At 42.8% G+C, this 14,280-nt stretch overlaps 1 protein-coding gene across 1 annotated transcript in view; it reads left to right on the forward strand.

Moving 5' to 3' along the window:
- Window positions 257–14,280, forward strand: part of TRPA1 (transient receptor potential cation channel subfamily A member 1) — a 59,392-nt gene continuing 45,368 nt past the window's right edge. The window contains 3 exon segments of the mRNA XM_018058422.1: window positions 257–533; window positions 7,233–7,392; window positions 10,073–10,248. Coding sequence (XP_017913911.1) covers window positions 429–533; window positions 7,233–7,392; window positions 10,073–10,248 — 441 coding nt within the window. The 5' untranslated portion in view covers window positions 257–428.

A 14,280-nucleotide genomic window follows, 5' to 3' on the forward strand; every position in this document is an offset into this window, starting at 1 on the left:
TATTACAAGTCTAGATTCCGTGGAGACACTCTGATATGACACCTAGACTCAAGGGTGCGCTGCTGCAGCCGGGACGGGCCAGTCGCGCTTACCGCCCGGGGGACACACGTGGCGCGGCCTCCCCCTGGCCGCGCGTGGACACGATGGCGCGTCCCCACCCTTCCATGCGCCCCTCCTGCTTCCTGCCCTACAAGTAGCCTGAGCCGGGCAACTCTGGCCAGAAGTCCTCCCGGCCTCACGCAGAGCAAACCTCTTTTCTCCCGGGGACCGCCGGGTGCGGAAGAGCTCGGAGCTCCGGCGCGGACCCCAGCGGCGCGCGCGCCCCCAGCGCCCAGGCCGCGCCCGGCGCCGGCTCACCGGACCGTCTCGCCCTAGGTGCCCGCGCCGGTGGGGAGCAGCTGCCGCAGGTGGCGTCCGGGGCGAGGTCAATGAGGCGAAGCCTGAGGAAGATGCTGCGCCCCGGGGAGAAGGAGCCCCGGGACTTCGTCTGCCTGGGCGTGGAGGACCACAAGGACAACAGCAATGACTTCAAGGTACCCGGGCGGGCGCGCTCTCAAGTCCGGGCGCGGGTCGGCTCTTCCTAACTTTACTCTCCTCGACTCGAAGTTTCCTAGCGGGCAGCCCCGGGATGGGAGGACCCGGCCAGATGAGGGCTGTCTGCATCGGGGTGTGCGTGCGGTCCAGTATGGACCTCGGGAAGTGGGGAGCTCGGGGAGTCGGGTTCTTAAAAGGCGCCCGCCGGTTGGTGCCGGCTTTATCCATCCTGTTTGCTTGTTTTTTCACCCTGCTTTTGCTTGTGATGGGCAGCTGTAGCGTGGGGAGACCTACCCCCAAAGTACCGCTAGCGTTTGGCCGCAACTGCCTGGTTCCAGAATCGGAACCAGTTTTGGAGTGTGTGCTGTTCTTCTTTTTATAGATTTTATTTAGAACCAAACAGCTAGATGGCTGAATCTGGCGGTCGGAGAGCTAGCTACTCAAGAGTTTGGCGTTCAGAAGCACGCTTGTCTCGCGGAGGGAAATGGAAGCAGAACCTAACAGTGAGGTGTTGCAGGGATTGGGAGGACGGCCCTCTCCAGGGGCGGGGGCAGTCAGGGCAGTCAGTCGGAAGGGACTTTGAGGGAGGAGACCCTTCGAAGCTAGGTAGGTGGTCTTCCGGGGTCCCAACGGCTAGAATGGGGCTTCTGTTTCTTTTGCGGATTCCAAAGTCGCTCTGACCAAAAGGCTGCACCAGCTCAGGTTGCTGGCTGATGGCGCTGAGGGCAGAGGCTGTCGGATGCTCAGAAAACTCATCGCTGGATGCCTCACGTTGTCAGTAGGAGGAAGCATCTCTTTTTAAACGTTAAAAGAGTTAAAAGCTCTCTCCAAGGCCACCACAAATCTCTTTGCATGGTGAAACCATTTACACTTTGATTTGCTCATGGAATATATTTTAGAATACTTTCAAAATCAGCTGCTGGAGATGTATCTCATTCTTCTTAGCAGCTTTATAATATTCCCTTGTATTAATGTGTCATGCTTTACCAGACCACCACGTGTGTGTTTGTTTTGTTTTGCTATTACACACACACGTGATTGAGTGTCTGTGGGTGTAGATATGGCTTCCTCTGTCTACAGTACCTTAATGAATATGTTAAAGGCCTAGTAGGATCAAAAGTCACCTATGGGCTTAATTTTGGTAGAAATTGCCAAGTTGCCCTCTAAATAGGTTAGGTGAATAGACAGTGTTTTTAATCCTGCTTGTGAGTCAGGCATGCATAGAAAATTACGTAAAACCGCAAACCAGGCCTCCCAAAGTGCATCCAGATTAAATCCAGATTAAATACTTTTCCTCCTCTTTAATATTAGTATAATAACTATCGTCTTTTAGCTTAATACAAAGAAATGAAGTTCTAAGTGAAGGTCAAACACTAGGATAGCGTCTTTGGAATTAACATTAAGGGACTGGAAAAATTTTTAAAATTTTGAAAATCACACCGAATGTACTTTCTTTACTTATCAATGTGGTCTGTGTTTTCTAGAGATAATTAGTGAAGGGATTCTGCAATACAGTATCTCAAACTTACTTTCTTTGTGTTTTAATTTGTCTCTGTTTAGTTTTCTTGCCTAAATCGAGCAGAAGCATTTATGTTATCTAAGGCTTTTGAAAACCACAGTCAAGCTTGTAGATTGAGGGATTTATATATTTTATTTTGTTCAGTTCAGTTCAGTCGCTCAGTCGTCTCCGACTCTTTGCTACCCCATGAATCACAGCACGCCAGGCCTCCCTGTCCATCACCAACTCCCGGAGTTCACTCAAACTCATGTCCATTGAGTCGGTGATGCCATCTAGCCATCTCATCCTCTGTTGTCCCCTTTTCCTCCTGCCCTCAATCCCTCCCAGCATCAGGGTCTTTTCTAACAAGTCAACTCCACATGAGGTGGCCAAAGTATTGGAGCTTCAGCTTCAGCATCAGTCCTTCCAATGAACACCCAGGACTGATCTCCTTTAGAATGGACTGGTTGGATCTCCTTGCAGTCCAAGGGACTCTCAAGAGTCTTCTCCAACACCACAGTTCAAAAGCATCAATTCTTTGGTGCTCAGATTCTTCACAGTCCAACTGTCACATCCATACATGACCGCTGGAAAAACCATAGCCTTAACTACACGGACCTTAGTCGGCAAAGTAATGTCTCTGCTTTTCAATACGCTATCTAGGTAGGTCATAACTTTCCTTCTAAGGAGTAAGCGTCTTTTAATTTCATGGCTGCAGTCACCATCTGCAGTGATTTTGGAGCCCCCCAAAGTAAAGTCTGCCACTGTTTCCACTCTTTCCCCATCTATTTGCCATGAAGTGATGGGGCCAGATGCCATGATCTTCATTTTCTGAATGTTGAGCTTTAAGCCAACTTTTCACTCTCTTCTTTCACTTTCATCAAGAGGCTTTTGAGTTCCTCTTCACTTTCTGCCATAAGGGTGGTGTCATCTGCATATCTGAGGTTATTGATATTTGTCCCAGCAATCTTGCTTCCAGCTTGTGCTTCTTCCAGCCCAGCATTTCTCATGATGTACTCTGCATAGAAGTTAAATAAACAGGGTGACAATATACAGCCTTGATGTACTCCTTTTCTTATTTGGAACCAGTCTGTTGTTCCATGTCCAGTTCTAACTGTTGCTTCCTGACCTGCATATAGGTTTCTCAAGAGGCAGGTCAGGTGGTCTGGTATTCCCATCTCTTTCAGAATTTTCCACAGTTTATTGTGATCCACACAGTCAAAGGCTTTGGCATAGTCAATAAAGCAGAAATAGATGTTTTTCTGGAACTCTTTTGCTTTTTCGATGATCCAGCGGATGTTGGCAATTTGATCTCTGGTTCCTCTGCCTTTTCTAAAACCAGCTTGAACATCTGGAAGTTCATGGTTTACATATTGTTAAAGCCTGGCTTGGAGAATTTTGAGCATTACTTTGCTAGTGTGTGAGATGAGTGCAATTGTGCAGTAGTTGGAGCATTCTTTGGCATTGCCTTTCTTTGGGATTGGACTTTAAATCATCCTGTAGAAATCTCAGCAGTGAGACTAGTTACAAACAAATACATGTAGCACTCTGGAGAGTTCTTAACTTTCCTCATTAAGAAGACATGGTGTACAATATTTTCTCCAGCATGCACACACAATATCTTAGGACTCCTGACAAAATTGAAGTATGGCAGAAAACTTAGAAGATTAGAAATGTGGAATATGAATCATCTGACTGATGCTTTTAATCTTTTCCAATGACTTTCTTTCAAGGGAGTTAATACGTCAGCATTTGGCCTTAATTTCTCATTGATATGGGCTTCCCTGGTGGCTCAGATGGTAATGAATCCACCTGCAATGCAGGAGACCTGGGTTCAATCCTTGAGTCGGGAAGATCCCCTGGAGGAGGAAATGGCTAACTGCTCAGTATTCTTGCCTGGAGAATTCCATGGACAGAGGAGCCTGGCAGGCTACAGTTCATTGGGGGATTGCATAGAGTTGGGCACGACTGAGTGACTGACACTTACCTTACTTACTTACTTCTCATAGTTATAATCTCCCATTTGTTAAAATTTCTCATTGTAATAATTTCCTTCCTTTTTGCCCCATACTGCATATATATATTTCATTAAAACAACCTAAAATAGATGTATTTGATACCTCCATTTTAAAGGACTCAGAATTAGCTTCTTTAAACATAATAGGAGAACTAACCAATCAATCCTAAAGGAAATCAACCCTGAATATTCATTGGAATAGTGAATAATCATTGATGCTGAAGCTGAAGCTCCAATACTCTGGCCACCTGATGTGAAGAGCCAACTCATTGGAAAAGATCCTGATGCTGGGAAAGATTGAGGGCAGGAGAAGAAGGGGGAGGCAGAGGATAAGATGGTTAATAGAGTGTCATCTACTCAACGGACATAAATTTGAGCAAACTGAGATACCGTGAAGGACAGAGAAGCCTGGCCTGCTGTAGGCCATGGGGGTCACAAAGAGTCAGACACAACTTAGCGACTGAACAACAACAAACGTGATCTAGTCTGTTGCATTCTGTATCTAGTCATAGAGTTCAGAATCTGAAAGAATCTGAAGTGGCCCTGTGACAGTAGAAAACTATATTGACTGAATATGTAATAACTTGTCCAGATGACATCCTTGACTTTCAGTATTTTCTTTAAAGAAATCTCTTCGAAGCCTAGGTAACATGCCATGAACTAAATTCACACAGCACATCTGATGAGCTTGTATTAAATATTTAGATGCTTTGCTATCATTGTGAACTCAGCAGTACCTCATGAGCCTCTGAACCCAGGCCTGGCTGTCAAAGAGTGTGTAATTGGGTTTGTGTTGACTGCACATCAGTGAGTAGACCTGTAAATTGCTCTTTTTGACACTGTGGGGTAAATGAGAGAATTCCTGTATTATTACTGGAAGAACATATCAATTTCAAGTGCTATAATACTTCCTAATGGAGTCAGGTAAACACTTCCTTTGATGGGGTGAGACATTGAAAAAGAGCCTACTTCTGTGAAGAGCTCATTTTAAATTTATTACTGAATATGTGTAAATTTGGAAATTTCATACCTTGTGAGAATGAATCAAAAGTAGAATATCAACACCTTGAAATTTCACAAGGAAGAGATATACTGTCATCCATGATAAGTCATCTTTAGTGCAGTTATAATAAAGAATATAAAGAGCATGAAGAAAACAAACCTTAGAGAAAATTTACATCTTCTAGAAAGTTCTTGCTCCTCCCCTGACATCAGTGGACATCAATGTCTGTTTGGAATCATACTTTTCCAGGCCAGTGACAACTGCCAACTATGCCCAAAACTTATGGAAGTTATCCTGCAAAGTTTGTTCTTATGATCTGGAGACTTTATCACACAGTTTCTCTATCACAACTTCAGTCTCCACTGTATGTTGGATTTTTGGCATTCATCAGTCAGACAAAATCTGCATTCCATGTACCTTCCATTCAAATTCTAACTTCGTTCCTTACTGTGTGCCTTTGGGCAAACAATGTAACCTCTCAGTGTCTTGATCTCTGGTGGTAAGTAAGTACACAAATAGTGGAAACAGTGAGAGAATTTAATTTTAGGGGGCTCCAAAATCCCTGCAGATGGTGACTGCAGCCATGAAATTAAAAGACACTTGTCCTTGGAAGAAAAGCCACGACAAACCCAGACAGCATATTAAAAAGCAGAGATATTACTTTGCCAACAAAGGTCCGTGTAGTCAAAGCTATGGTTGTTCCGGTAGTCATGTATGGATGTGAGAGTTGGACTATAAAGAAAGCTGAGTGCCAAAGAATTTATGCTTTTGAACTGTGGTGTTGGAGAAGATTCTTGAGAGGCCCTTGGACTGCAAAATCAAACCAGTCCATCCTAAAGGAAATCAGTCCTGAATATTGATTGGAAGGACTGATGCTGAGGCTGAAGGTCAAGTTCTTTGGTCACCTGCTGTGAAGAACTGACTTATTGGAAAAGACCCTGATGCTGGGAAAGATTGAGGGCAGGAGGAGAAGGGGATGACAGAGGATGAGATGGTTGGATGGCATCACCAGCTTGATGGACATGAGTTTGAGCAAGCTCTGGGTGTTGGTGATGGACAGGGAAGCCTGGCATGCTGCAGTCCATGGGGTCGCAAAGAGTCAGACACAGTTGAGCAACTGAACTGAACTGAATTAAACTAAATGCTAGCCCTTCCTGCCTGCAGAGAACCATGAGGCACTGCACCTGACCTGACTTGGCCTGGCTCAGAATCCCAGTGGTCAAAAGAGGGGAGATAGTTCATTCCCAGAGGAGATTGGGCAGCTGTTCTAGATAACTGACCAAGAGACTTACATGACCATCCTTCAATATGATTCTATCTCCATTACCTAGGAACACATTGGGTGGGAATTGACTATTGGCAGGAAGGCCAAAGAAAGGACAGTAATTTAGTTTCTACTTTTACTCCTTGCATTCATGAAAATCTTTTTTCATCAACCAGAATCCCTTATGCTGTGGTTTCAGTACATTTTTCACCTGGAAGAAACAATGCCTCTATGTTTTCACTCTACTTATTTTCTTCTCAGCTCACATCTATTACATTTACTTCCAAACTCTTCTCAAGGCCTTTATTTCTACAGCATATACAGTTTTGCGATCAGAAAATCAAATTATTTATTTAATGTGCTTATCGATGTGAAAGCATTTGTAGACCCGGGTTTGATCCTTGGGTCAGGAAGATCTCCTGGAGAAGGGAATGGCTACTCACTCCAGTGTTCATGCCTGGAGAATTCCATGGATAGAGGAGGTCGGTGGACTACAGTCCAGAGGGCCTCAAAGAGTCACACATGACTGAGTGACTAACACTTTCACTTTCTTTCTACATGTCTAAGAATCAGCCAGCCAATTAAGGAGACACAGGTTCGATTCCTAGGTTCAGAAGGTCTCCTGGTGTAGGAAATGGCTACCCACTCCAGTATTCTTGTCTGGAAAAACCCATGGACAGAGGAGCCTGGCGGGCTACAGTCCATAGGGTCACAACGAGTCAAACAACAGCTGAGCATGTATGCTCTGGGGCATGCTCTATATGTCTAAACATTTTGTGTTCTTCAGAAAAAAATTTGTTTACTTTATCATAAGCACAAGAACTAGTTTGGATGATAATCTTTTGACAATGAACTTATCATACTAATAAGTTTTATATATGCTTATTTAAGGTAACAATTTTGTATATACTTCTAGGTGGTGTTCGAGGGAAACAAATGCGGTTTACAAAACTTTGTGAAGAAACACAAGAGATTAAAAAAATATGATGATGTGAATGCCTCCCCTTTGCACCATGCTGCAGAAGAAGGTCAAGTGGAGCTGATGGAGATGATTGTCAATGAGTCCTCCTGTGAAGGTAACAGAACTTTACAGCTAGTGCTAGGTATTTCATCATCTCATTAGACTCATTTGGAAAGAGTGGAATGAGGTGATTCTGGAGCGTCAATTAGTTCCAGATTATAAAGGGCCTGAATGTCTCACTCAGGAATGTGGTCTTCCCTCCAGCCAATGCCCTTCAATCTTTTCCACAGAAATACTGCAGAGGACAGTGCAGGAATCTGGGACAGCCCACTGCCAGTGCAGATTTTCTTTGCAATTGCATGATAGATCGTAAAAAATCATGTATATTTCATGTATTCTTATATACTGTTTCCACTGAGGTCATCACATACTTAAATTGATGGCTTGCTTGCTGTGTGCGCATCCTAAGTCACTTCAGTTGTGTCTGTCTCTGGGACCCTATGGACTATAGCCCACCAGGCTCCTCTGTCAGTGGGATTCTCCAGGCAAGAATAGTAGAAGAGCTAGCCATTTCCTTCTCCAGGGGATGTTCCCAACCCAGAGATCGAACACTCATCTCTCATGTCTCCTGCATTGGCAGGTGGGTTCTTTACCTCTAGTGCCACCCTTATCGTGTCAATAAAATTGACATCCCAAGAAGATGTCACATCCTCCCCAGCCTTATGCCCCCAGCCTTCTTTGAGAAACTCAGCTGTAGTTGATAAGGAAGAGGGGTGACACAGAGATTTAAGCAGTGAGGTGGTGTAATAAGACCATTATTTTTGACGGTAAGATGAAGGTCAGTTAAAAAGCTGTTTTAGTAGTAAAGAGAAGTTGAGCATCTACTAGGGTTTTGAGATTGGAATAAGGAGAAACGGAGAGATTCCGGGGCTATTTCACATGTAGAGTGGAAAGTGCTTCATAAAGATTGAGTGCAAGGACTGAGTGATGAAAGGGTGGACTGATGTTGACATTCTTAATTTAGGGATTAGACGAATAGTCTAGCCATCTGGAAAAGAAGGTTTATAAGAAAACAGAAGAAAAGTGAGTGTGAGGAGATAATTTAAATATGGTCATACTGAGTTTAAAAGGCCCAGGGGACATCCACTTGAAAATTTCTAGTAGACTTGTATCCTAATACCTTGTATCTAGTAGACCAAAAATATAGAAGGAAAGGGTCACACCACAGGGCCAGCATTGCATAGGAAGTAGCTCAAATTGAGTAAATGCATGAAAAGCCTTTAGAAGACCATAGAATTGCCAATGAAGGTGGCTAAGGGTAAAACACCAATGTTCAGGGTCAGAGGGCAGAGGAAAAGCCAGAAAAATGATGGTGAAGACAGTGATGCGTGAGATTGATGGCACATGAGCCAAGGGAGAGATTAGTCAGAAGGCTCAGGTACCACAAAGAGATCGCATAGAAAGGAGACACAATAACCTTGACATTAGAAGGCCTCCTGACCTCTATAAAAGTGATTTATGAAAAGCAATAGTGGTAAAAGCCAAATTCAAGTTATTTAATTGATGAGTGGGAGTTTGTAAGTTTTGGCCATGGTTTCATGAGGTTTGGTGCTAAATAAAATGTTGAGTGTGGTGCTTTATCTTGATCAGACAGAATGGTCAAGGGATGTGTGTGAGTATGTGAGAGAGAGAGAGAGACTGTGTGTGTGTGTGTGTGTGCGTGTGTGTGTGTGTGTGTGTGGTTGAAAATGAGGCACTGGAGTGACTGAGAGAAGATAGTGGGGAGATAAATGTTAAAAAGGAGAGGAATGAGAAATATGGCTGCAGCATGATTCTAGGCATTGTAGGTGGTCCTTAAGTCATATTTAAGAATGAGCTCTTTTCCCTTCTCTTCAGACATAAAAATATACTACCACCAATTAAAACGGTTGATAAAGCAGACAGTTGTGTCTATTTTAGAGCAAATATAAAGTAAATCCTGCAGTGTCAAAGGGCATGCTAATCACAGGGTAAATAATACAACGATATATTGTAGAAATATGTCGAAACCATGTATGGCATCAAGGTGCACAAGCTCTAATTCCAGTCTTGTGTTTGTTAGTGGTGCATCTTTTTTCTCATTAACATTTTTTGAACCATTGCTAAAGGCCAAACACTCCATTAAGATCTTTAAGGACATAATTTGATATTCTTCTCCTAAAAATATTGCAAGGTGTACCTATGTTACACTCCCTCCTCTTCTTCCCTCCCCTCTTTCCTTCCTTCCACCAAATTTGAATATGAGAAAACTGAGATTCAAAGAGCTAAGTCAGCTTACAGAGCCCCTTACTGGCTGCATAATGTTGGCAGGATTTTGAACCTCTCTAGTCCTCATCTTTCTGAAAAATGGTCATGGCCCCTTGTGAGCTATTAGAGGGTTGGATGAAATTATGGTTGCATGGAACTTAGAGTTGCCTGGTGTAGAATTGTTACTTTTATATAAACTCAATGCTTTGCAACAAATCCCTAAATTCATAGAACATATAAAAGCATGTAGCAATAGGAAGGCCTATTTCCTATGGATCCTACAGATTGACAGCTAACTTATTTGACAAAGTCAGTGCCATCACTGACATGCATCCCCAAAGGTGTCTGTTAGATGTTTTTGAGAACTGAAGCTATCTTTTAATTTCTCCTAAAGAAGGTGAAGCCTCTACCATGGCACTTGGCACCGAGCTTTGCAGTAAATAGGCATGCAGTAGGTGCCAAGAACAATCCAAGCAATATCTCACCTGTATTTTGGTGTCTTTTTCTAGTACTGAATGTGATGGATGATTATGGAAATACCCCGCTGCACTGGGCCGCAGGAAAAAACCAGGTGGAAAGTGTTAAGTTTCTTCTTCTCAAAGGAGCCAACCCAAACCTCCGAAACTGCAGCATGATGGCCCCGCTGCATGTGGCTGTGCAGGGCGGGTACAACGACGTGATGAAGGTGAGCTTGCTGGTGGCTCCCCAGGCCAAGCAACGTAGCGTGGGCTGGGCCTCATGTCCAGTTATGTCTGCTTTGTCCAAAAGGCCAACCTTGGCCGCCAGGGCCAACAACGCGTGATGATTTTAAAGCTGGCTTTTCTTCTGACCAAAACCATCTCCATAGTGATCGTGATGATGATGATGTGAAGAATAATAAGCACCATCTTATTTTCCTGATTAGTTCTTATGTATCAGCTACCAGCCTTTTTCTGTGTTTAGAAGCCTTCTGTGTTTTTGGTTTTTAAATCCCCATTTAAAAAAATCTATAAAGTAAGACCATTATTATCCCCATTCCATTGCTGAGGAAACTGAGGAAGAGAGAGAATAAAATAACGTGCTTAGTTAGTGAGTAAGAGTTAGGAGGAGAAAGCAAGAGTTAGGAAATTTGTCTTCATTTTTATGTTTCTCAAGTCAGGGTTTTACTGCTTTTACCTGGCTGATCTAATGCTTCAAAAAAAGGAGGTGACCAGTGCCTCGGTGAAGAGACGAAATATAATTAGGATTTATTGTTTTTGTGAGAGTCAGTGACATGCCTCAGTGGGTGACATGTCTTAGCAGAAGACATAATAATAATATGGGGAAATTTCTTAATATTTTTTTAAGAGAGTGAATTGGGTCAGTTAGAGAAAGCCTTGAGAAATGCAGTTTACAAATGAATTATATTCTAGAAATTCATTTCTGAGGTAGGTAATTTGGACCTTGCAGTAAATTTTCCTGTAGGAAAAATGTTGCGAAGGATGACATGGCTGTTGTGTCATAGTTCCGGCTGCTATCACAGAAAACCGCAGACCCAGTGGTTTGAACAACAGCTGTCTCTCACAGTTGTGGAGGCTGGGTTGACCGAGATTGAGGCAGTGGAAGATTTGGTATCTGGTAAGGGCCTGATTCCCGGTTCATAGGTCACCTCTGTCTCTCTGTGTCTTCATATTGAGGAAGGAATGAGAGCTTTCTGGGCTTTCGTTTATAAGAGTGCTAATCCCACTCGTGAGGGTTCTGCCTTCATGACCTAGTTCAGTTCAGTTGCTTAGTCATGTCTGACTCTTTGCAGCACAATGGACTGCAGCACACCAGGCTTCCCTGTCCTTCACCAACTCCTGGAGCTTGCTCAAACTCATGTCCAGTGAGTCAGTGATGACATCCAACCATCGCATCCTCTGTCAGCCCCCTCTCTTCCTGCCTTCAGTATTTCCCAGCATCAGGGGCTTTTCAAAGCAGTCAGTTCTTCCATCAGATGGCCAAAGTATTGGAGTTTCAGTTTCAGCATCAGTCCTTTCAATGAATTTTCAGGACTGATTTTCTTTAGGATGGACTGGCTGGATCTCCTTGCAGTTCAAGGGACTCTCAAGAGTGTTCTCCAAGACCACAGTTCAAAAGCATCAATTCTTCAGCACTCAGGTTTCTTTATAGTACAACTCTCACATCCATACATGACTACTGGAAAAACCATAGCTTTGACTAAACGGACTTGTTGGCAAAGTAATGTCTCTGCTTTTTAATATGCTGTCTAGGTTGGTCATAGCTTTTCTTCCAAGGAGGATGCATCTTTTAATTTCATGGCTGTAGTCACTATCTGCAGTAATTTTGGAGCCCCAAAAAATAAAGTCTCTCACTGTTTCCCCATCTATTTGCCATGAAGGGATGGGACCAGATGCCATGATCTTCGTTTTCTGAATGTTCAGTTTTAAGCCAACTTTTTCACTCTCCTCTTTCACTTTCATCAAGAGGCTCTTTAGTTCTTCTTTGCTTTCTGCCATAAGGGTGGGGTCATCTGCATATTTGAGGTTATTGATATTTCTCCCAGAAGTCTTAATTCCAGCTAGTGTTTCATCCAGCCCAACATTTTGCATGACGTACTTTGCATATAAGTTACATAAGCAGGGTTACAATATACAGCCTTGACGTACTCCTTTCCTGATTTGGAGCCAATCTGTTGTTCCATGTCCAGTTATAACTGTTGCTTCCTAATCTGCATACAGATTTTTCAGGAGGCAAGTCAGCTGGTCTCATATTCCCATCTCTTTAAGAATTTTCCATGGTTTGTTGTGATCTACACAGTGAAAGGCTTTGGCATAGTCAATAAAGCGGAAGTAGGTGTTTTTCTGGAACTCTCTTGCTTTTTCAATGATCCAACAGATGTTGGCAATTTGATCTCTGGTTCTTCTGCCTTTTTTAAATCTAGCTTGAACATCTGGAAGTTCACAGTTCATGTACTGTTGAAGCCTGGCTTGGAGAATTTTGAGCATTACTTTGCTAGCATGTGAGATGAGCAAAATTGTGCAATAGTTTGAACATTCTTTGCCATTGCCTTTCTTTGGGATTGGAATGAAAACTGACTTTTTCTGGTCCTGTGGCCACTGCTGAGTTTTCCAAATTTGCTGGCATATTGAGTGCAGCATTTTCACAGCATCATCTTTTAGGATTTGAAAGAGCTCAGCTGGAATTCCATCATCTCCACTAGCTTTGTTCGTAGTGATGCTTAAGCCCACATAACTTCGCATTCCAGGATGTCCGGCTCTAGGTGGGTGATCACAACATCGGGGTTATCTGGGTCATTAAGATCTTTTTTTGTATAGTCCTTCTGTGTATTCTTGCCACCTCTTCTTAATATCTTCTGCTTCTGTTAGGTCCATACCATTTCTGTCCTTTATTGTGCCCATCTTTGCATGAAATGTTCCCTTTGTATCTCTAATTTTCTTGAAGAGATCTCTAGTCTTTCCCATTCTATTGTTTTCTTCTATTTCTTTGCATTAATCACTGAGGAAGCCTTTCTTATCTCTCCTTGCTATTCTTTGGAACTCTGCATTCAGATGGGTATATCTTTCCTTTTCTCCTTTGCCTTTCACTTCTCTTCTTTTCTCAGGTATTTGTAAGGCCTCCTCAGACAGCTATTTTGCCTTTTGCATTTCTTTTTCTTGGTCTTGATCACTGGCTACTGTACAATGTCATGAAACTCCATGCATAGTTCTTCAGGCACTCTATCTATCAGATCTAATCCCTTGAATCTATGTGTCACTTCTACTATATAATTGTAAGGGATTTGATTTAGGTCATACCTGAATGGTCTAGTGGTTTCCCTTACTTTCTTCAATTTAAGTCTGAATTTTGCAATAAAGAGTTCATGATCTGAGCCACAGTCAGCTCCTGGTCTTGTTTTTGTATAGAGCTTCTCCATCTTTGGCTACAAAGAATATAATCAATCTGATTTTGGTGTTGATCATCTGGTGATGTCCATGTGTAGAGTCTTGTCTCATGTTGTTGGAAGAGGGTGTTTGCTATGACCAGTACATTTTCTTGGCAAAACTCTGTTAGCCTTTGCCCTCTTCATTTTGTACTCCAAGGCCTAATTTGTCTGTTACTCCAGGTATCCCTTGACTTCCTACTTTTGCATTCCAGTCCCCTATAATGAAAAGGACATTTCTTTTGGTGTTAGTTCTAGGAAGTCTTATAGGTTTTCATAGAACCATTCAACTTCAGCTTCTTCAGCATTTCTGGTTGGGGCATGACTTGGATTATGGTGATATTGAATGGTTTGCCTTGGAAAGGAACAGAGATCATTCTGTCATTTTAAAGACTGTACCCAAAAACTACGTTTTGGATTATTTTCTTGACTTATGAGGCTACTCCATTTCTTCTAAGGGATTCTTGCAGACATACTAGATATAATGGTCATCTGAATTAAATTCACCCATTGCAGTCCATTTTAGTTCACTGATTCCTAAAATGTTGATGTTCATTCTTACCATCTCCTCTTTGACCACTTCCAATTTGCCTTGATTCATGCACCTAACATTCCAGGTTCCCACGCAATGTTGTTTTTAATAGCATTGGACTTTACTTCCATCACTGGTCACATCCATAACTGTGTGTTGTTTTTGTTTTGGCTCCAAGTCTTCATTCTTTCTGCAGTTATTTCTCTGCTCTTCTCCAGTAGCATATCGGGCACCTACTGACCTGGGGAGTTCATCTTTCAGTGTCCTATCTTTTTGCCTTTTCA

This window comes from Capra hircus, chromosome 14 (genome assembly GCF_001704415.2).
Source record: "Capra hircus breed San Clemente chromosome 14, ASM170441v1, whole genome shotgun sequence".
Classification (NCBI taxonomy): Eukaryota; Metazoa; Chordata; class Mammalia; order Artiodactyla; family Bovidae; genus Capra; species Capra hircus.